This window comes from Tupaia chinensis, unplaced genomic scaffold, assembly GCF_000334495.1.
Source record: "Tupaia chinensis unplaced genomic scaffold, TupChi_1.0 Scaffold000410_1, whole genome shotgun sequence".
In the NCBI taxonomy this organism is placed as follows: domain Eukaryota; kingdom Metazoa; phylum Chordata; class Mammalia; order Scandentia; family Tupaiidae; genus Tupaia; species Tupaia belangeri.
The window spans coordinates 1,689,388-1,712,464 of NW_006159915.1; the positions used below are offsets into that span (position 1 = coordinate 1,689,388).

Genomic DNA, 23,077 nt, shown 5'->3' on the forward strand with positions numbered 1-23,077 from the left:
TTGAACTTCAATAATTCTGCCTAAAAGTGGCAAGAGCTCGTAAATGCAAGAATTGAATTTAAAAAATATTATTCAACAAATACGTATTGAGTGTCTACTGTGTGACCAGCACCTTACAAGAGCAGGGGGTGCAAAGGCAATCTGGATCAACTATGTTCTTGCTCTCATGGAAGGAGATAGTGTTCCTGTTCATGTGGAGGAGAGAGAGAGAGAGAATGGAAGAGGATTTCTTGGTTTATGAACTACAGAACTCCAAGAAGATTGGGCTGGTTTCAGGTTGACTGTAGGAACAAAGGCACTAATGGCTTTTGTTATGGACTAAATTTTCAAGGATGTCTATAAAGCTAAAGCCCTAAAAAATGAAAATAATAACTCTCTTCCTCCATAGCAGAGACTGACAAACCAAGTTCAGTGGAATGTAAGAGTATGTCTTTCTGAGATAAAAGGTTGGACAGATTTTTTTAAGGTATATTATAAATGATTGAGGTTTCCTATGTGTCTTGGCCTATTATTTTGCTAAACAAATACCTGAGACTAGATGATGTATAAAGCATAAAGGGTTAGTTTGCTCAGGATTCTAGTGGCTGGAAAATTTAAGTGTCAGGCATGGTCCACAAAAGCAAAGAGGAGGACAGGCATGTGCAAGGACAGGAGACAGAATTCCCCACTTGTTTGTCCCCCTAGTGCTTCCAGTCAATTGGATAATGCCCTCTCAGTAGGCCTCACTTCTTAGAGGTCTCACCACTTCCCATAGCTGTTACATTGTAGGCCAAGCTTCCAAGACATGAATCTTTGAGGCACAATTACCCAAACCATAGCATTAAAGCATGGAATGCCTCAGTTGTGACACAAACTTACTTCATACACATACACCTACCTGGGATCCTCTGCATTGTCCCTAGGGGTCCTTAGTGGACAAAGGGAACTGACACTAACGTGAAGCTCATGCTGCTGATGTGCAATGAGTAATAAAAGTCCTTTGTCTCTGATCTAGGACTCTTGTCCCCTGCCAGCATCCATGAAACTGGCAGAATAACTTGATTTCCTTGTGAGTAAAATGTGACGCCTCAGTTTTCAATAGATAGTAAGTGAAATGAGATCCCAAGTATATAACATACTACCTACAACAGACAACAGGATCAAGGATACTCGGGATTTTGTCACCAAAGGGAACTTTCAGATCTAGTTCCCAAATTAATGTTCTCACTTTTCAGGTAAAGAAACATAGTCTTGTTTGAAGTAAAATTGTTTGAAGGAATTCCACCCACTGGAGTCAAACCATTGTCATTTAACATGTCAAGTTTAAAGAAAATTTAAAAACTGGAGTGGACATAACACAAGGCACTGAAGTACTTTTGTTCAATTGTTCATTCTGGACGGTTAGCTTTTTTAAGTTCCCTCGTACATATGCATAAATACTCACAAAGACACTACCGTGTTTTGTGATGCCTGTAAGAATCCTCTTTAACTGGTGCTCTGGCCAATATATAAGCAAATCTGAAAGACATAAGTCTAAAACATATTATGATAGGGTGTATAATCAACAGGAACTTCTTTCATGTACTAGACACACTGTATTTAGATTGTTTCTCTCTTAATCATACTTTCACAAGGCAAGGTCATTTATTAATATATTTAGATTATAAATTATGATCCTCTTTGGATCTTTTACCTTCCATTTACAGCCATTTACTAAGACAAGAATTGGCAAGGTATTTCATTTGTCCTGGTTTTGTCTTGAGTCAGTAAGTACCAGAGCATTTTCTAATTATATCTTATGAATGTGGAACTAATTGCCTGCACCTATACATGCTGCAGCTTATTAGCTATTGAAATCCTGGTTGCGGACTTAAGTTCACTGATTCTGCTTTTACTGTTAATTACTCCTGTTTTATAACTTACTACATTTTTACCTTATTACAAAACTCGAATACGTTCAGAACAATTTAACAAATGACTGTTCCTAGGTGGGAATACATAGGTTGCTCATTTCTTTAAAGAGATTTTTGCTATAGGGTGCCTGCACTCGCTGGAGACAAGAGAGACTGAGAGACAGAGAATGAGAAATCGCTTCCCAGGGGAGATGGCCACAAAGCAACCCCTTCTCCTTCATTCTCATCTTGAGATTTGGGGCACACACACACACATGCTCCCATAATGAGTTTCAAGCTCCCAGGACTCAAACCCTGGTTGACTACGTGGGGGTCCAGCAACATAACCATTTCGCAATCTGCTAGTTACATAGGTTGCTCATTCTAATGTCTGAGAAAAGGCAACCAGATTTTAAGATGATTGATTCTATGTATCAAACATTTCTTTGAAAATAAATGTAAAACAATGTCATGAAGTCATTTACTACAGCCCTGGCAGGAGTTTGGCAGAGAAAAGTTTAAACATCTGAACATCCCTGTTTAGTAGAGAGCCAATGATACAGTGAGTTGAAAATTACATAAACTTTCCATAAATTATCTAGAAGAAATGCCAAAAAATAATATCACATCATGTTCAGCATTATTCATTATTTTTGAATTTTATCCTCATGATACGGTATATCTAATCTATTCTTAAACAGTGCTTTACATATTTAAAAGATATTTTTTCTCAATCACTTAAAGAATATTTTTTAAAATAATGTATATGTATGTACTGGCCCCAAAGAAAATTTCAGTTTCTAAAAGCAGAAATCAGAACTTACCTTTGAAGATCACAATGTACAATACAGCTATAATAGGAAGGAGCAATTAATATGTAGCAATTAAAACAACATTGGAACCTCTTAGAAACTGGAATAAGGGACCAGCAGTTAGCGTAATGGCTATGTCGCTGGACTCCCATGTAGTCAACCGCGGTTCACGTCCTGGACCCGGTGGCTTAAAACTCACACCGGGCGCATGTGCGTGCGTGCCCAAGATCCTGAGAGGAGAACGGAGGAGAAGAAGGGATTGCGGCGTGGCCATCCCCCCTGGGGGGTGATTTCTCGCTTTCTGTCTCTCTGTCTCTGTCTGTCTGGCGAGCACACACGCCTTATAGCAAAAAGCTCTCCAAAAGAAAAAAAAGAAAGAAAGAAAAGAAAGAAAGAAAAGAAACTGGAACAATATTCTTCTAAATAATTTTTGGGTCAAAGAATTTAAAGGTGAAATCTCAAGAGTAGTTACACATTATAAACAATGAGAATACTTTATGTCAAAGCTTCAAGGATACATAAAAGGCTGAAATCAGAGAGGGAAATTTTAGGGTCAAATACTTTCAACAGTAAATGAGAAAGCATAAAATTAAACGGGAATGAAGAATTTAACTTAAGAAGGCATGGAGAAAAAGTAAGCCAAAATACAGGATTTAGTAAACAGCAGGACTTAATGAACAAACCAAAAACTAGCAACTGAATTAATGAACAAAACAAAAACTAGCAAATCTGGCAAATCATACCCATGGGGATTTGAGAAGGGCAATAAAGTAGACAAATTGTTGGCATGGGTAGTAGATAGGTTAGTATATGAAACCAATAACTTTCTTTTATGTCAGTAAGAACTAGAAAATGTTCTATTTGTACACACACACACACACACACACATCATCATCATCATCAAAAAGAGCAAGAAAACTATTAAATTCCTGGAAATAAAATACATGAAAGGCTGTAATAGACAAAAATTTAGTGCTACTATGGCTGTTATAGATTTGAATGAATGAAGAGACATATTATGGGCTAGAAAAACTAAGTATTATACAGAATTCAATTGTTTCTCAATCTCTCAGTTAAGTCCAATTCTAATCAAAATCCCCCGTTTCATTTTCTAGCATTTTTAAGTATATCCATAGAACTATATGTAAAAAAGAGATTATTTTGAAAATACATTAATAAAGGATATTATAACTGGATATCAGAAAGTACCATAAAGCTATGTATATTCGATTTCTATGACTATTTATCAAATAACCACAGACTTAGTGGCGTAAAACAATACCTAATTAGTACTTCATGGTCTCTCCATCAGAAATCTAACAAGGTGGGTATGGGTACTTTACATGACTAAAATCTAGTTGTTATATTAGCCAGCTTTCTCATCTGGAGGATTTAGAGGAAGAAATCTGCTTCCAGGCTCATTGCATCATTGGCAGAATTCAGTTGAGTATGTAGAACTGAGGTCCCTGTTTTCCTGCCAGCTGTTGGCAAGGGAATGCTCTTAGCTCCTCTGGCCCTTGCCACATGGCTCTTTCCATCTTTAGTAAGGAAGACCCTTTCTCCCATCAGTTTCTTCCACAGTTCAAATCTCAATTCTTCTATTACCCCAGTAGAAAACTGATTTAAATGGACTCATGTGATTAGGTTAGGCCCATCCAGATCACTTCCCTTTCTTAAAGTCAGTTGTACCATATGATGTAGCTTTATTGAAGTGGTAAAATTAATTATCTTCAGTTAGGGGCTTATCCAAGGGTGGGAAATCTCAGGGGCCATCTAAGAATTCTACTATATTAGCATATTAAATTGTGTGGCTCTTTATTAGAATACATAGGTTTATGAGTATCAAGAGTATACCATTTACAGTATGTGGAACGAGCTAATGCAGGTTGTCAAATCAATAAAGAAATAGGAGCTAATAATAGTTTGGGGATATATAGAAATTGATTTGAGGAAAGTAAATTTCGACATCAAACTCTATTCCAGTTGCAAATAGACTAAAATTTTAATATAAAAAAGTAAACTGATAAAAGTATTGGAAGAAAACATATGAATATCTTATAATCTTTAGATATGAAAAGCCTTAGTAAGAACAAGTGTGTGGGCCAGCAGATGGAGTGAGTGGTGGTTAAGGTGTTGGATTCCCACATGGTCGACTGTGGTTTGAGTCCTGGATCCAGAGGCTTGAAACTCATCCTGGGCATATATGCATGCATGCCCAAAATCCCAAGAGAAGAGAGGATTGTGGTGTGGCCATTACTCTTGGGGGATGATTTCTCATTTTCCTGCTGTCTCTCTCTAGCTAGAACATGTGCCCCATGGCAAAACCTAAGGGAGTAAATAAAAACTGTAAGATAAAACTCATACAAAAGAGTATTGTTTCAATAAGGATAAAGATTTCCAAATATCAAATGTAAAATAGTTACACTATAATTACAAAATTGTTTAAATATGAAGAACATAAATAAATTATGTTTAATATGTAGATTACTTTTGAAAATGAATGGGGAAAATGCTACACAGAATCATCAAAAAATTTAAAGAGAACTTCACAAGAAAATAAATCCATGGTCAATAAAATAACAAAAGTGTAATAGCCCAATGATTATAAATTACATAACATTTTAAGCTATTAGATTGTCAAAACAATGTGAGAACCATTGGTAATCCTCCATGTATGCAAGGTTGCCAACCATAAATTGCTGATAAAAGTGTACATATATGATTTCCTGGAAGGAAATCTGACAACTTGTATCAAAAAGTAAAACTTTATTCTCTTAGATAAATGCAATTCCCTTTTCAGAACTATGTATCAGGCAAATCAAGATGTATATACACACACATTTAATGTATATGTGAATTAGAGAAAAAAGAATCTAAACACCCATCAAGAAGTGAAACAAATTATACATTAAAATTTTGCCAACATTAGCAGACTCTACATATCCATATAAGATATTCAATACCAAACAAAAGAGAGTAAGTAGGTCCAAAGACCATATGGGTAGTTGATTACATTTATGTTTTAAAATATTTTTCAATTTATTCAAAACATAACAAAACTCCTAAAACAACACATGGAATTGACAGTAGTGGTTATTTCCAAGAAATAAAATCATCAAGTGGGTGTGTGTGGTGAGGGAAAAGGTAGGGAGATTAATACATATTGATTTTGTGACACAAAATATCTTGTTTTTAGGAGCGAAAATGTCCAAAGATGATCCATGTGGTAAACGTATAAAGTACATTAAAAGAGACTAAATTTCTGACAACTGGAAGTTTCTCACACACATCATCATTGACACAAAAATAAAAATACTTGGAAAACCACATCAAGGCAAAGCAATGAATGCATTTATTAAAACAACAGATGAAATGACTTAGATGATCAAATCAGAAACAAAATATCATTTGAAACTATGCCTTTCATTTAATTATTTCAAAAGGGAAATATCTGTTGATGCTTTTACTGTATAAAGAACTCCCTGCTAAATACTGTATAGTTAAGGCACAATACATCCTTAATAAGTCCTTACGAAACTTATTTAGGACAAATTTGATCAAGAAACAGAATTTATGAACAGGTAAACAGTTTGAAACAATAATGCAGAGTGCAAGAAGTTGAAAATTATTACAAAAAAAGAATTATGAGGTTAGAGTAAGCCCACTTTGGTCCAGAAAAATTTTATGTAGGAGGTAGTGTCTGACGCCTTTTGCATTAGGTATCTCTCAGGCCTCTCCTTGGCTCTTACCCTGGATTGCCACAACCCTTTTCTTTCCCTTCACTGGTAAAATGCTGTTCATCTAGCGGCTTAAACATTATCTCCTGCTTCAAACATACAAAGTGGCAGTATTCACTACGTTGTTTGCACAATGCTCACACATACTTTCTGTACTTACTATTCCTACCTAATGATCTCACAGACTTCAAGAGCAGAGACTGCTTATATCATCCATGTGTCCAATAACGAATGAGATGCCTTACACCGTTTAGAAATTGGTGAATGACAGGAATTAAAGAGAAAGTAAGGGGTTTCGTCTAGACTAGAGGGTTTTTTTAATAAGTACATTCTGAGACAGAAAAGAAAAGCTTTGGTAAAGATAGCATGTGACAGTGTTTTGAAGACTACATGAAGGACACCATCATCAGCATTTCTATATCGAAAAAAAATGTCAATACATTCTAGGGAAGCCAAGTGGGCAGATCATTTTAAAAGTTACTCACATCATGAGAAAGCATGAACAAATCAAGTTTTTAGTTCAGGATGCTGTTCCTCTTTGTCTTCAAAGATGAAAATAATTTAAAACTAAAACATGACAGAAGTACCACTTGATGCATAATAAAAACATGTTAAGAATTTGCTTATTTTGCTTATACACATGTATTTTCCCACGAATAGGATAAATCTGACATCTTTCTTGATTTGTGTGTAGAAGGATTAGAATTATTTCAATAGAAAATAATTTTGTATATTATCAAACATGATTACGATTATACATACCGATTTTTAAATTTGAAGGAAGCATTTACTAAAGACTTTCTAGGTATGTCACTATATTATAGACTGATAACACAGTTTATTTCAAACCCTTTCCAATTCAGACTCTTAAAACTGCACTGTCCATACCAAAGGAAATGTGAGCCTCATGTTTAATACATTTTTCTATTTTTTTTGTAGAAAAATAAGCTGAAAAAAGCTGAAGTTACAGTATTTTATTCTAGCCATTATACCAAGCATATTATAATTTCACTGACATCAAAACTGAGAGTTTACATTCTTTTTTGGGGGAACATCTTCAAAAGTCTGGTATGTATTTCATCCTGAGAACACAACTCAATTTGGAGTTAGCTTCATTCCAAGGGTTCAGTACTCACATGAATTCTCAACTGTAACAAAAGAAACTGACCTGCACCCTCCATCATCTGTAGACAAATGCTGTGACTGTCAGCCACTCTCTAAGCACTCACATCCGCAGAATTTGTTTACTTCAAACATTAAACTGTGAGATTAGTTCTAGAGCACTACATATAGCGCAACAAAAACTGACAGTGAGAATTCAATTCAACCATTCATCTACTTGCAAATACTAACACAGGTTACAGTAAGTGGATAATCCGCATTTTCTTCATAGAGCTTAACACAACTATTACTTTTCTGTATTTTCTTATTTATACTGTGTATGCATCTGCTTTTCCTACTGCACTTCATGAGGGAAGAAACGGCATCCACCATGTTTGCCATTACATCCCTGGGCCCTAAAAGAATGCAATATAGATAGTCAAATATCTGTTAAGTGGGTGAATATGGCCATGCATCGATTATCAGCTTCAACCAGCATTATTGTTTCATAACTCAGTGTTTTCCAATTAGTCAAGATACATTCTGCATTTTATCACCGAAAGCCACAAACAGCTAATTTCTCTTTAGAACAGTTTCTAGTGGCCTATCCTAGTTATTAAAAAGTAATCAGGAAATTTCCCACTAGTCAGAATCACCTTTATCCTATCTCATCAGACTCCTGTCCTCCAACACACAACATAATTAGAATGGTTGAGAAACAAATAAACAAATATAAGAAAACAGCCCTTTCAGCAACCTCTCAAACTTAAAAAAGAAACAAACAACACACATGCACATGGTAGGAAAGGACAGTGAATACTGTTTCCCCCTACATGGGCTGTAAGAGAATGGTTCTTAAGAGCTCTGGAGGCTACAGAAGCTCCTTTGGCAAAACATTCTAAGCTACACGACAGCAATACTGTAGTGGCCATAATAAAGACAATTTAAAACTAGTAAATGTCTTCAGTTTTAAAAAAGCAAACGATAACAATATATACTAACCAAAAGTAAACTGTACCACGCCAAAAAATAAAAGGAAAAAATCTCAAACAACTCAGTCTTTAATGATATGAATATTGCATTATAAAATCCTTTTGATAGTCTTGAGACTGTAGAAATAATTTTATGTAGATGTAAAATCTGGAAGACCAAACAGCTGAGAATGACAGTGGCTCTTACCTTTTTATTCTATATTTGATAAAATGGCACTTTAATAATACTGGTATTCCAAAATTAACTTACATTCAGCTTTGTAATTTTAGCACAAAAACTCTCCAACTCCTAATGAAGCATTCCCTATTTCTGTAAACTACTGGTGTGTGTGTGTGTGTATGTGTGTATATACATATATACACTTCACATCATTCAAAACATTTATTCATCTACTATGTATAAATCAATCTTTGGAAACCAAATCACATTTAAAATGCACTATAGAAAATTACTTTTCCCTCTTCTTTTTAGGTGGGTGTTCCAAAAGTGGGCCAAGTTCAGCCTCTTCACTGTGTTTTCTTTTCTTTTTTTTCTTTTTATGGTCACTTTGGTAACCACTGGAGTCACTGCCTTGGAAAACAGGGTCCTGTTCCTGATTTTCCCGGTGCTTTTTCTTCTTTTTCTTCTTCTTTGGCTCTTCCTCCCAGAGGCCATTCACATTATTAGGAATCTGCTGTTCTGTCTCTTCCTTTAGGGTGGCATCTGCAAAATTTGCTAGCTCTGGGGTATCACCATCCACTTCACATGTCTCTGGGTCTTTTTTCTTTTTCTTTTTCTTCTTGGGAGGTTTTTCAACAGGTTCTTCAATACCAGTTTCTACTTCTTCAGACGCTTCAGAGCACTTGGACTTGAAACTGTAAATTAATAGTTTTTTTAAAAATATCAGCAAGAAATAACAGGGCAAACACAAATCAAGACTATCCCAGCATGTTAAAATTCTCCAAACAATGACAACACAAAATACACAACTGTGGCATAAATTTCAAATATTTTATCCTCTGCCCACTGAAACATCTGTGAGCTACTGAATGTTAAATTCTTTGCCTCCAAAGTACTTTTGCCAGACTGTTTTAACACATAAAAATTACATAAAAAATCCTCTTAAATTGTCTTCTACATTTAGGTATGGATCAGGAAAACATTAAATATCACAATACTCATGCTTATTAATAGTAAGCCACCGACATTTGATAGAAAGATAATATGCTTGTGGTATGTATCAAAGTCATGGAGTTTCCTACTTAGGAAACTTAGTTTCTACTATTTGAATCCTTGTTTTAAGTAAGAGTCCATTATTCTACTTAATCTATACAGAGACAGAGCCGCTTCAAAGTTGCAAATTATTTTCTCTCTCTTAAATTAAAACAAGTAGCTCAATGAAACAGCCCTCTCTAAATGCAGTCCTACACAGCAGCACTAGTCACATGTAATTATTTAAATTCAGCAGATGGCATAGTAGTTGCATCACTGGACTCCTACATGGCCGACCATGGCTCAAGTCCTGAACCTGGAGGATTGAAAAATCACACCAGACACGTGTGTGTGTGCCTAAGATCCTGGGAGGAAAAGGGATTATGGTGTGATTTCCTTCTCACTGTCTCTGTCTCTCTCTCCAGAGAGTGCACGCACCCTAAGGCAAAAACTTCTATAAAAAAACGAATTGAAGAGTTTTCAATGATTTGACTTAGGAAATTCAGTTCCTCGTTGCACTAGCCATATTTCAACCACTCGATAGTGAAGAAGTCCACTGCATGTACACAGCGCATTTCCATTTGTAAAACATCCCATGGGACAGCTGTTCCAGAGCTTTAACTCATATTCTCAATATGTATTTGGGTAAAAATCAAGAAAATTTTGTTAACCTCAGCAGTAACCAAGTCTATAAAATCCACCCCTACATCCCCCCACCCCACCCCGCCCCCACCATCAAACTTGGCTCTCACAGTAACTTCAATACAGAATAATACAGAAATTAAAATGTGTATCTCTCACAAATGACAATAATTGTTATTTTTGCAAAACAATTATAAAAGTAAAAGCAGGCTACTAGTTACACGACTGGGCTTTTCAGTGGTTTCAAGATCAAAGTAACTTTTTAAAAAAATTAACAAAATAAACAAAAATGACTAAAACTGAATTTTAAAATATAGACCAGTTAAAGAGACATAGAGCTTTAGAGTACTGATCTGATGCATTGTTATAGCAGTTTAAGATTACTGTTTATATTGATTTTATAGTTTGAAAACACAAATATTCTTAAACAGAATTTCTGTACAATAGGCATACATTCTCTAAATTCAGAATTAAATGACAATTAAGTATCTCATGATAATAACGTGATGAAGAACTAACCTAGTGATATTTAGTTTTCCCCGAATGCAGAATACTCCAGCAGCATCTGAGTCTAAGCGATATACTTCAAATTCTAGTTCATCACCCACATTAATCTCCAGGGTTTGCCACTGCTCAGCTGACATCTGCTCAGGCTTAGGGATGGAGGCATTGAAACACCCATGTACCAAGCAGCCAACGTGGCTAGAAGACACTTTATTAACTGTCCCCTAGGAAGAGGAATAAGAAAGAAAACTATAACATCAAGAAGAGATCCATACAGTTAAAAGGTGAATCAAATTTTATAAGCTTCAAACTGATCTTCAAAGAGAAAACATCAAATTAATGGTACAATTTAATATGGAAAAAGTTTATCTCTATTAGCACTTACCACATGTCATACCAAAACATCACTTTTGAACACTACAGAGTTTTGTAAAAGCTAAAACTTTATTAAATAAGTAATTGCATGTCAGTTGGATAAACAACAATTAATCCCCTGGGCTCTTACTCCCCACACAAAAACACCTCAGCCCCGTTGCAGAATTTCCTGGGGAGCAGATTACTCTATAACTACACTGAAACCAAGCAGAAAATACTCTCTGATATGACCTACATGTGCAAAGACCCCAAGGCAGGAAGCATATGCTTTTTATAGCTTGGGTCTACATTAGATTTCTGTAAACAGACTGAATTTCAAAGCTTCAAAATACATTCTTTAATGATTCAAGTTAGCAGGATGTAAGCAGACCTATTGAAGGACAGCTTATCCCTTATATGTAAGTTCTGAGCATGGCTATTCCAGAAAAATCACAAAAGCATTATTGAAAGCTTTAAAAATAAAATAAAAATAAAAGTATGCACTATATAGTTTTAAGCTTAAAATGAAACTTTCTATGAAACTTAAGTTTTCCCATTTTGACCCAGGAACCAAAATATAGAAGTAGTACATGAGTGAAAACTCTGAAATATTTTTAAAAATTGCATTTTCTGAATTATAGAACTATATATAATATTGATATGCAAACACTACTGTTTAACATTAGTAGTCCTTACACATATGACAAAATAAGACTCCCTTATCTGTCATGATCAGGAATCCAGCATTCCCATTGGTAGTTTCCGGATAGTCTAGACAAACTACGGTATATCCACACAATGGGATTTTATTCAGCAATAAAAGGAAATAAACTAGCACGCTATAAAAAGGCATGGAGTAACCATAAATACACAATACAAAGTGAAAGAAACCAATGTGAAAGGTATATATGTCCTATAGTATACAGCATAGAACATATACTATATGATTCCAACTATAAGACATTTGTAAAAGACAAAACTAGAGACAATGAAAAGATCAGTGGTTGTTAGAGATGGGTATGGGATGAGTAAGCAGAACATCAAATTTTTAGGGCAGTAAAACCATCCATATGATACTATAATAGTGAATACAAGGTATTATACCTTTGTCAAAACCATGGAATGTACAATGCAAACAGACAACTCCAATCTAAACTATAGACTTTAATAATAATATATCAATATCAGCTCAATAATTAAAAATGTACTACACTAATATAAGATGGTATCAATAATAGGGGAAATTGTGTTCAGTGTGTGTGTGTTTGTGAAAGAGCACGTTTGGGAACTCTGTCCTACACACCTAATTTTTCTATAAAAAAGTCTATTGAAGAAAAGATGAAATTCTTTTGACTATATGCAATTAGAACTGGATAAGCATATGCAGACAAAAACTGATCTAAGGGCTCATACTACACATAAAAAACTATTTAAGATTTATCTCAAATCTTAATGGAAAACCTTAAACCACAAAGCTTCTAGAAGTTTACAGAAGAATAACTTCACAACCAAAGGTTAGCCTAGTCTCTCTCTCTTCTTCTGAAGTTGCACAGGATGTGTGAGTATATCTAGGATGCGTGAGTATATCTAGGATGCACAGACAGGCTTCCCAGGACTATCTCCTGTGGGCCAGTATCACTTGAGTACTGTGTTACTATTACACTGCCACTTACAGTCTGGCAAGTTTTTAATGAGATCCAGAAAGCAATAGCTATAAAAATTCAAGTGATAAATGACGTCATCAAAATGAAAAGTCTCTATTCATCAAATGATACCATTTAAAGTTAATAGACAAGTCATACATTGGCAGAGAATATTCACGATGCATTTATCTGAAAAAAATTTGTATGAAGACTATAAAAAGCACTACTATAATTCAGTAATAAAAATGCAAAAGTGCAATTAAAAATGGGCAAAGTACTTGAACAGACCCTTCTTAAAACATAAAAATTACACATGAGAGAAATGAAAGTTAAAACCATGAGATACAACTATATGCCCACCACTAAAATTAAGACTGACAACACCAAATGTATGCAATGATGCAGATCAATTGTAACTGTCAAATAGGAAATAGCCAGACGATAGTTTTTTCATAAAATTAACCACACATCTACCTTGTGACCTTGTAGTTCCACTTCTAGTTATTTACTGAAGAGAAATGAAATGTATGCTCATAACAGCTTAATTCAGAATAGATTCATAGTGGAAACAGCCCAAATGTCCATTAATGATGACAAATAATTAAACTGTGATATATATTTATGTAATTAAATACCATGAGCAATGAAAAGAAACAGACTACCAATACATGCAATAGCATGGATGAAACTCAAAAATATTAACCAGAAAGGAGCCAAATTTAGTGTTCAGTGGAAATTCCACTAACATAGAATAAGCAAAACTAATTTATGATTTTAAAAAAATCATTATATCTGAGTTATACTGGAGAGAGACACCAGGAATTGATGAGGAAGGAGCATGACAGTCTTTTCTAAGGAGATAAAATAGCACATGGACTATTCAAAATTCAGTGAATTACACACTACAATCTATGCATTTTATTATATAAAGCTGTGGCCTGGGACCAGCAGATGGCATAATGGTTACATTGCTGGACTCCCACACAGTCAACCAAGATTCACGTCCTGAATCTAATGGCTTAAAACTCACACTGGGCACACATGTGTGTATGCCCACAATCCTGAGAAGACAACAGAGAAGAGACTGCAGCATGGCCATCCCCTCAGAGGGTAATTTCTCACTTTCTGTCTCTCTAGCAAGTGCATGTGCCCTATAGCAAAAATCTCTCTCAAAAAAAAAAAAACCAAACAAGCAAAACAAACAAAAAGGAGTTATAGCTCACTAAAAATTAATAAACAAAACAATACAAAACCCTGACTAGTGGGAACCAGCAGTTAGCGTAATGGCTATGTCGCTGGACTCACACGTAGTCGACCGCGGTTCGTGTCCAGGACCCGGTGGCTTAAAACTCACGCCGGGCGCGTGTGTGTGCGTGCCCAAGATCCCGAGAGAAGAATGGAGGAGAAGGGATTGCGGCGAGACCATCCCCCCTGGGGGGTGATTTCTCGCTTTCTGTCTCTATGTCTCTGTCTGTCTGGCGAGCGCACGTGCCCTACAGTGAAAATCTCTCCAAAAAAAACCCAAAAAACCCCTAACTAATCAACAGAAATTGAGGATTAGCTGGCAACAAAATAAAAGGGACACCTTTTTATACTTTCTACACAATTTAAGTGTTATTTCCATGTATATGTGTACATTTATAATAATAATTTATACAAAACAGAAGTTTGGGCATTTTCAAGAAGGGATCTACTACCAATTTTAATAGTATGAAATTCATTTGCAAATCTCAGTGTGGCAGTAAAGGATACTATTTCTATCAGTTTAACTGACATTGAAACATTTTGTAAATTAGAAATATATTTTTGTCATAGTGAAACCTGACCTATATTTTTGGATGGGAACTAGTGCTTTCAAGGATTAAACTAATGAAGATTTTCTGCTGAGACTTCACCTTCCAGACTCCATTCATACGGGAAGAGGCAAAACTACAGGCTTCACAGAAGACTCCGCCATTGGAGCTGGGAACCAGTGCTTTCAGGGACTAAACTAATGAAGATTTTCTGCTGAGACTTTACCCTCCAGACCCCATTCACGAATGGTAGGGCACCCCTGGAGGAAAAACGGAACAGCAGTGAAATTGCAGATCACCTCCTCCAGCATGCCTCTGAACACTCAGATTGAACTTCAAGAAATTAGGAAGACACGTAGAACACATTAGATGACCAGAAATCACCTCAGAGATACAAGAAATATGAGAAAGCAAGAAAATACTTCTCCCCGAAGGGAAAAGAATAACTCCTTTTCATCCACAGACAGTACAATGGAACTCATGGAAATGTCTGATGAAGAATTTAGGATATGCAGTTACAAAGCTAATAGAGATGCAAGAGAAGAGAGACAGTGAACTCCAGAAGATGCAAAAGAGCCCATGAGTTTCAGGAAGTGAGGAAGTTCTTGCATGATCTCAAAGAGGAAATAACACCATAAAAAAGAATCAAATGGGGAACCAGCAGTTAGCGTAATGGCTATGTCGCTGGACTCCCATGTAGTCGACTGCGGTTCGTGTCCCGGACCCGGTGGCTTAAAACTCACGCTGGGCGCGTGTGCGTGCGTGCCCAAGATCCCGAGAGGAGAATGGAGAAGGGATTGTGGCTGACCATCCCCCCTGGGGGGTGATTTCTCGCTTTCTGTCTCTATGTCTTTCTCTGTCTGTCTGGCGAGCGCACGCGCCCTACAGTGAAAATCTCTCCAAAAAAAAAAAAAAAGAATCAAATGGAACTGATAGAGATGAAGGTTGTAATACAGGAAATCTAAACCTCCCTTGACAGTATTAAAGGCAGACTAGTTCATACAGAAGATTGAATCTCAGATATAAAAGACAGAATGGCTGGACTAGAAAAATCCACCACAAAAATTACCCAAAAAATGAGAAAAACATACAAGAAATACTAGATACCATTAAACATCCAAACATCCAGATCATCAGTATCCCAGAAGGTGAGAAAACTAATAAGGGCATTGATAATCTATTCCATAAAATCCTGGAAGAAAACTTTTCAAAACTAGCAATTCAAAGATCCAGACCCAAGAAATACATAGGACTCCAAACAGTATCAACCCAAGATCTTCTCCAAGACACAACGTAGCCAGATTAACCAAAAAACCACAGACAGAGATAAGATACTACAATTGGCAAGAGAAAAATATCAAGTTAACTACAAAGGATATCCCATCAGGCTAACAGTGGACCTCTCACTGCAAACAATACAAGCAAGGAAAGAATGGGAAAGTATATTCAAAGTGCTGAGTGAAAAACAATTTCAACCAAGAATACCATATACCCAGCAAGATTATCCTTCATATGGAAAGAAAACACAAGAACATTCTCAGATAAACAAAACTTGAGAATTTACTGACACCAGACTAGCTCTCCAAAAAGTTGTGAAGGGAATGCTATGTCAGGAAAACTAAATACAGACACACAGAAATAAGAATTTGAAAAGAACTAAGAAAATGGCCAACTTAATGGTAGGGACAAATCTAGAGTTGAATTTTATCTTTCAGAACTTAAAATGGGAAGATCATACCACAACAGAAGATAGATTAAGTACATGAGACTGAACTGGTAAAGTAGAATTGTATGACTTCTGACTAAAACAGTACTGATTTTCTTCTATGCTTTGTCTACCAAACTTAAGGATTTTTGTCTTCTCTTGAGCTGCCAATAGGTTCATGTACCTACTATTTGAACAGAATCCTGTTTCCTGGCTTTAAGTCTTAAGCAAAGTTCTCTTAATATTTTTGTTTTGATTTATTAGAGCTAAAACTACCTTTCTTGAAATTAAAAATATATTTAAAAATAGCTATTTAAGCTACATAGACTCAGTCAGGTTCTACTTTATAGTATATTCATTCTATTCATAGAGTTTCATGCCTAAAGTCAGACTTGAATTCACAGATATGCATATTTCAGCTTAATTTGCTATTGAAAATGGTTAGATTAATTAAGATATTTTGTGAATCAATAAAATGTGTGGGGGGAAATAAAAAGGAATGGAAAGCAACTGTAGATGCCAGAGATAATGTGTGGGAGGGGTGGGAAATGGCAGAGGGTGTGAAATAGGGGGAAAAATATATATAATATTATATATGTAATATATAATATTATGTAATATATAAAAAAGAAAATATATAAAAATAATAATATATATAAGTAACAATATATAAATATATAAGTAATAATAATATATATAAACTATAAATAAATAAATATAAATACATTTTTTTGTTTTGGGGGAGTTTTTTTTCTATAGGGCGCATGCGCTCACCAGAAAGACAGAGACAGACAGAGAGACAGAAAGTAAAAAATCACCACCGCCCCCCACTGGGGGATGGCCATGCCACAACCCCTTCTCATCCATTCTCCTCTCGGGATCTTGGGTACGTACGCACATGCGCCTGGCGTGACTTTAAGCCACCAGGTCCGGGACTTGAACCGTGGTCGACAATGAGGGAGTCCAGCAACATAGCCATTATGCCAACCACTGGTCCTGGAAAATTATTTGTTGACAATAACATGTATGATTAAGCACTGTACAGTGTATCCTAGATGGGAAATCGCATTTTGTATGCTGTAATGATGTTCAGTGAATGAATGTAAAAATAAATGAATTTAAAAGGAAAAAAAAGAAATGTGACCTGTATTTGTATTAATAGTATCACGTGCTGGCTGATAATTAATTTGTATTAAGCGACTCCTATAAAATGTTTCTTTTTAGTTGAAGAAAAAGAACATGTACACACATACATATATAAATACTTACACATATATATATATATATATACATATGAACATACTTGCATGTATATACATACATACACACAAATAGAATTGCTGACAAAAGACTATGTGGCAGGTAAAGAAAATAAAAGGACACATTTTTAGATTTCTCATCAAATATTTTTTAAAAGAGATTTTTCCTAGAAGGTATGTGCACTTGCCTGAGAGGCAGACAGTGAGATATCATTCCCTGGGGCGATGGCCATTCCTCAATCTGTGCTCCTCCATTCTCCTCTCATTATTTTGGGCATGCACACACATGTGCCCGACTGAGTTTTAGGCCTCCAGGTCTGAGATTCGAATTGCAGTCAACTACGTGGGGGTACAGTCATGTAACCGTTACACCATGTGCTGGTCCCAATTTCTATACTTCAGTTTTCTAAATATGGGAGGACATTCCTCATGGGGCCTTCATTTCTAGGCGTAGACTGGCTGCCCTATCTTCCACCATTCATTTGCTTTCATTACCTGCCTGGCCCTGCAACCACTTGAACTCCTATTTTATATACTGCTACACTGCTGAATCCTTCCTGTGTAGAAACTTGTGTAGAATCCAGAACTTCAAAAATAATAACTGATTTTTTCCCATACGATCATTCTGATACTATGCAAAGAATAAACTGATGGGCCATAAACTCTCTATATCCACGTATTAGAAAAAAATGAAGCTTTTAAAAAACATAACTTAATTTGAATAATTTTTCTAAAATAAGTTCTATTTGCCTGCAATTACAATGTATTTCAGTCCCAAGGCATATACTGTTTCTTAAGATTTTTCCAAATTACATAATTACAGAATTATACAAAGAAAGTCAGAAAAGTGAAATACATACCATAAGCTTTTGCCCTGGTTCAGGGGAGAAAATAACAAAATCCGCTTCAATATTAAGATGAATGTGTCCTTGGTCATCATAAATATCTCCCAGTTCACCCACAACTTTGATGTTATCATATGCAATAGGGACACCAAAAAGGCTGTAAAAGAGAACAGAAAAATATCTTTTTTTTTCTTTTAACCTGGGCCATTATACTGATTAGATATTCTAAAAGTACAGAAAGTATACCTCTCTTAATTCTAATACTCATGTCAAAAACAACAGAATACGATTAATCTGTAACAATTTAAGCAATCCTATTTCACCAGAGATTCCAACGTATTGCCTAAATTAAAAGTGATTATTCAAAATAGTTCTCAGAAATAAAATGTCCAAATATATATGAGCAATAAACTGACTACTTCAATTCTAGTTGTGAAGGAAGTAGAAATAATATGACTTGACAACAAAATTATGTGTTTCTGTTAACCCAATCACAGGCCATTCTGATATTATCCACCATTACTGGATTTCTGTACTTGATGCATACAGCAAGGAAAGCATTAAGATTAGGGCTAAAGTCCCCAAATACTAGAAAAACCCAAAGTGCAACTGTTGCTTGGTAGTAAATGGAAACGGTAAGCTATAGAACTGCGTACGTATCTTTTCTTGAGAACCAAGTATGGCACAGAAGTCTTCAAATCTGACAGCAATAGCAGTAAATTATTATTTCAAGATGCCGCTTCCTAGTTCTTAAGGAATTACAGCTACTAAGGAGAAAGACCCAGTGACTTCACTAGCACACCTACTTATTTGAGAAAATGTTCCTGATTCCCCCACACAAAGTTGAAATCACTCCTCCTCTACTCCTATCAGAGTCCATATACAAATTCATCACTGCTCTTAACCTGATTTTACTAAATCTATCTGTATATATGTCTGGATTCCACACGACTCCAAGGCCCTTGACAGAAGAGCACATTTTGTTGTTGTTGGACTCAATTAAATTTCTAGTAGGATTCACAAAGCATAAGAGGATGAATTTATCCCTTATAAGTGTTGTTTTAGGAAAACAGCCAAGCACTTAAGGGAAAGATAATTTAACAACTACCAAATTAAGAAAATCAGAAACTCAGAAAAGCATTCTTTGGAGTTATTAATTTCTGCATGTGGCTTTCCTAAGCAGAAACCATACCATCAAAAATTAAAGAAATTACACTAGTCCATCACAGAAAACAGAGTTAAAGGGTGGGAAGGGAAAAAAAAGTAACTGTATATTAGACAAAAGAGCAAAAATTAAGATTGTTTTTCCCCTAATAAAAACATTTTCTCTCAACTTTCAAAGAGTGATTCACAAGCAGAGGAGATATTGCTGGGAATTAGTGGTACAATTCATGTTTATTACAAACACTGCAAAAGCTAATGTAGCTAGTCTGCTATGTACAGGGCAGCCCTGTATGAAGAAAATGCATACTTATTTCTGCATGCCCTTTTATCCTTAGGTTTTTGCCATAGGGTGTGTGCACTCATCAGAGAGAAAGAGACAGAGACAGAAAAAGGGAAAGTGAGAAATCATCCTAGGTTGGGAGGTGGGAGAATACACAGCCATACTGCAATCCTTTTTTCTCCATGTTTCTCTGGGGATTTTGGGCATGTGTGCATGCACAATCTCAGTGTGATTTACAAGTCACTGGGTCTAGGTCTTGAACTACCACTGCGTGACTTTTTTTTTTTTTTTTGGAGAAGTTTTCGCTATAGGGCACGTGCGCTCGCTAGCCAGCCAGAGAGAGACAGAGAGACAGAAAGTGAGAAATCACCCCCCGGGGGGGATGGTCACGCCACAATCCCTTCTCCCCCATTCTCCTCGCAGGATCTTGAGCACGCATACACACGCGCCCGGCGTGAGTTTAAGCCACCGGGTCCGGGACTCGAATCGTGGTAGACTACGTGGGAGTCCAGTGACATAGCCATTATGCTAACTGCTAGTCCCAGAAACAGGATACCTTTTTAAAAACCTAGTCACTGGGAAAGAGAGGCGGACAGTCCACCATATAGAAATCTTACTGAAATGGCTTAAATACCAATAAGAAAGCTATTTTTGAGTCTCTCTTTTCCTTAGTTTTTACACAAGGAGAAACAAGTCCCACTGATTCTAAAAGATGCCTCAAAAGTCTGAAAACATAAACAACCATGTTTATGGTTGACTAATAGCACACTGAATTCTTCCCCCCACCCCAAGCCACCAGGTCCAGAACTTGAACTTAAGTCGGCCATGTGTTAAATCCAGTGCCTTAACCACTATGCCACCTGCTGGCCCATACATTAAATTCTTGATATGTCAAATGTCTGCCTCTAGTTATTAATGCCTAGTTAGTTCAAAGTGTGGTGTCTGATCTGCACCAAATAAGTAGGAGTCTTTAGCAAACCCTTTAAGAGATGGGGAAGAGGTGTGTCCAGATCTGTTCAGAGTGTAGCCTGCTCTAAATGCCCACATTGTCCAATTTGGTTATAGAAATTATATATCTATTCCTCATCCTCTGATGTAAGGCTTCTACTGAAGCCACTTTGGGTGTCAAGTGAGGGTAGTATTTGGTTGCAGAAAATAGCAACATAGTTGGTTATGTTTCTAAAGTTTACAACCATCCTACACATCCTCATATCTTTCAAATCTATCTGATGTAACCATTTTTTTTCCCCCTCAAACAATTATAACAATCTCTGAATCACTCTCCTTACCTACTGTCTCACTCTATTTAAAGTATCATATGCTACTGAGTGTTCTTTCCTAAACTGCAAATATGACCATGTCCCAGGGATTAAGGATATGTACTACTCCCTCAGAGTGTCAAGTCAGGTGGAAGGTACTAAGAAAATGAAGCACTAACCCTGCTTAAGAAAACAGAAAAAAAACAACAACTGGCAAAGGCAGGAAGGTTAAAACAAAACAGCCACCCTCTCTGAGTCATCTCCCACCTTGTCTTTGACCCAGTGGCTGTCCCCTGGTGTGGATATCCTCATCCAGTTATACAGTTATTGCAGTTCTCTGTCAAAGCATACGAATGCACATCTACTACTCACTTGCTTATACCACACTCCCTCTCTGGAACGCTACCGTGTCAAAGCACTTTCTATGAAGTTGTTCTCAAAGATTCCAAGACCCAATTCAGCACTCTTTCTCTAACTTAGATTTCTGTCAAAGTTTAAAACTTCACTTGATTTATTGACCTAAATTAGCTTTTCTGCTGCAGTTTTAAAGATCTTATTTTTTGTTTGTGTATCCCAAGTCTCTGATATACAATATAAACATACAACCAATGTGTGTCATGTATGTGGAAGCTGTATATTCTAGATATATTTGATTTTTAACCTGAGTGGAAGGTCCAGGATCTCTTGAGAAAGTGGTGAAAGTTTTGGATACTTTGCTTAATAATAAATAAAGTGAAAGCAGAGGCACCAGCAGGTGGTATAATGGTTATGTTGCTGGACTTCCTCATGGCCTACAGCAGTTCAAGTCCCTACCCTGTGGCCCAGAATCCCCAGAGGGCAATGTGGTATGGCCATCCCCCTTGGGGGGGGGGGAGGTGGTGATATCTTGCTTTCTGTCTCCATCTCTCCAGCTAGTAGAGGGCACCTATAGCAAAAACAAAAAACAAAAACAACAACAACAACAAAACACAACAACAAAAAAAACAAAAACCCTCTTAAAAAGAAATGAAAGAAAATTACTGCAATTTCCAATGATTTATTGAATTCCTAAAAGGGAATCAATGATCAACAAGGAATTCATTTACCGTAGATTTAGAACAACTCGCTACTTTTTTAAGCCAAAACTGTACAGGGAAATTGTGAGGCCTATCTCCCACCCTGTTATTCTAAGAATTTCCAAGCCATTTTTGAGTACTTTCATTTAAATACATTAGATGCTCCCCTCCAAAGAACAACCGCTTCACCAGTTCTGATCTGGTCTCAGAGAAGAGAATCCAGAGATATTACCAGGGCCAAAATAAACAACAAAAAATAACCAGCACGTTTTATAGTTAAACCACAATGTTTACATGCATTCTACTTGAGACTCTACTGGGGTACTGCATACTAAATTTTCACTGTTAAATAAGAAAACCTCCGTAAAAGGCTAAGTGAAACGTTCAACGCCAAGTAGAACTAGGTCTCCTAATGTCTCAGACCCATGGCCCATTCTTGACCCTAAATCATGGTTCTTCTCCTCAACATTTCCCAACACTTTCGCTTCACCTTTAAGTTTTCTTACATGCCTATGAAAGGGACTATGCACCGATCTTGATCAAGGAGCTACTGACCTTGAGGGACGGATCCACACTCTATACAGACCCCTCCGGACTAAGCTTCCGGAGACGGGCGCGACCTTTACTACTCGACCCTCTTCTGCTGCGCCATCAGCAAATCCACCTGCTACCTCTTCCCGTGGCCAAAGGAAGATGATGCAGATTATATTACAGCACTGCCCACTCGGAAAAGGAAAAGACAGAAACCAGTACCTCTCGGAATAGCGCAGGAGCTCCGCATCGAGCTGCTCTCGGATGCCGGTGCGTTTCCTGTTCAGGTAGCGGGGCGACAACGCTATGTGCCTCCGGCCCGGCCCGGCCACCAGGCA

At 36.6% G+C, this 23,077-nt stretch overlaps 1 protein-coding gene across 1 annotated transcript in view; it reads right to left on the reverse strand.

Annotated features, from left to right (window-relative positions):
* Positions 1-5,432: 5,432 nt before the first annotated feature.
* Positions 5,433-23,077, reverse strand: part of POLR1F (RNA polymerase I subunit F) — an 18,089-nt gene continuing 444 nt past the window's right edge. The window contains exons 2-5 of the mRNA XM_006154477.3: positions 22,962-23,051; positions 18,466-18,607; positions 10,867-11,075; positions 5,433-9,368 (exon numbers count right to left, since the gene is read on the reverse strand). Of these exons, the coding sequence (XP_006154539.1) occupies positions 8,963-9,368; positions 10,867-11,075; positions 18,466-18,607; positions 22,962-23,051 (847 nt within the window). The 3' untranslated portion in view covers positions 5,433-8,962. The remainder of the gene's footprint in view (positions 9,369-10,866; positions 11,076-18,465; positions 18,608-22,961; positions 23,052-23,077) is intronic.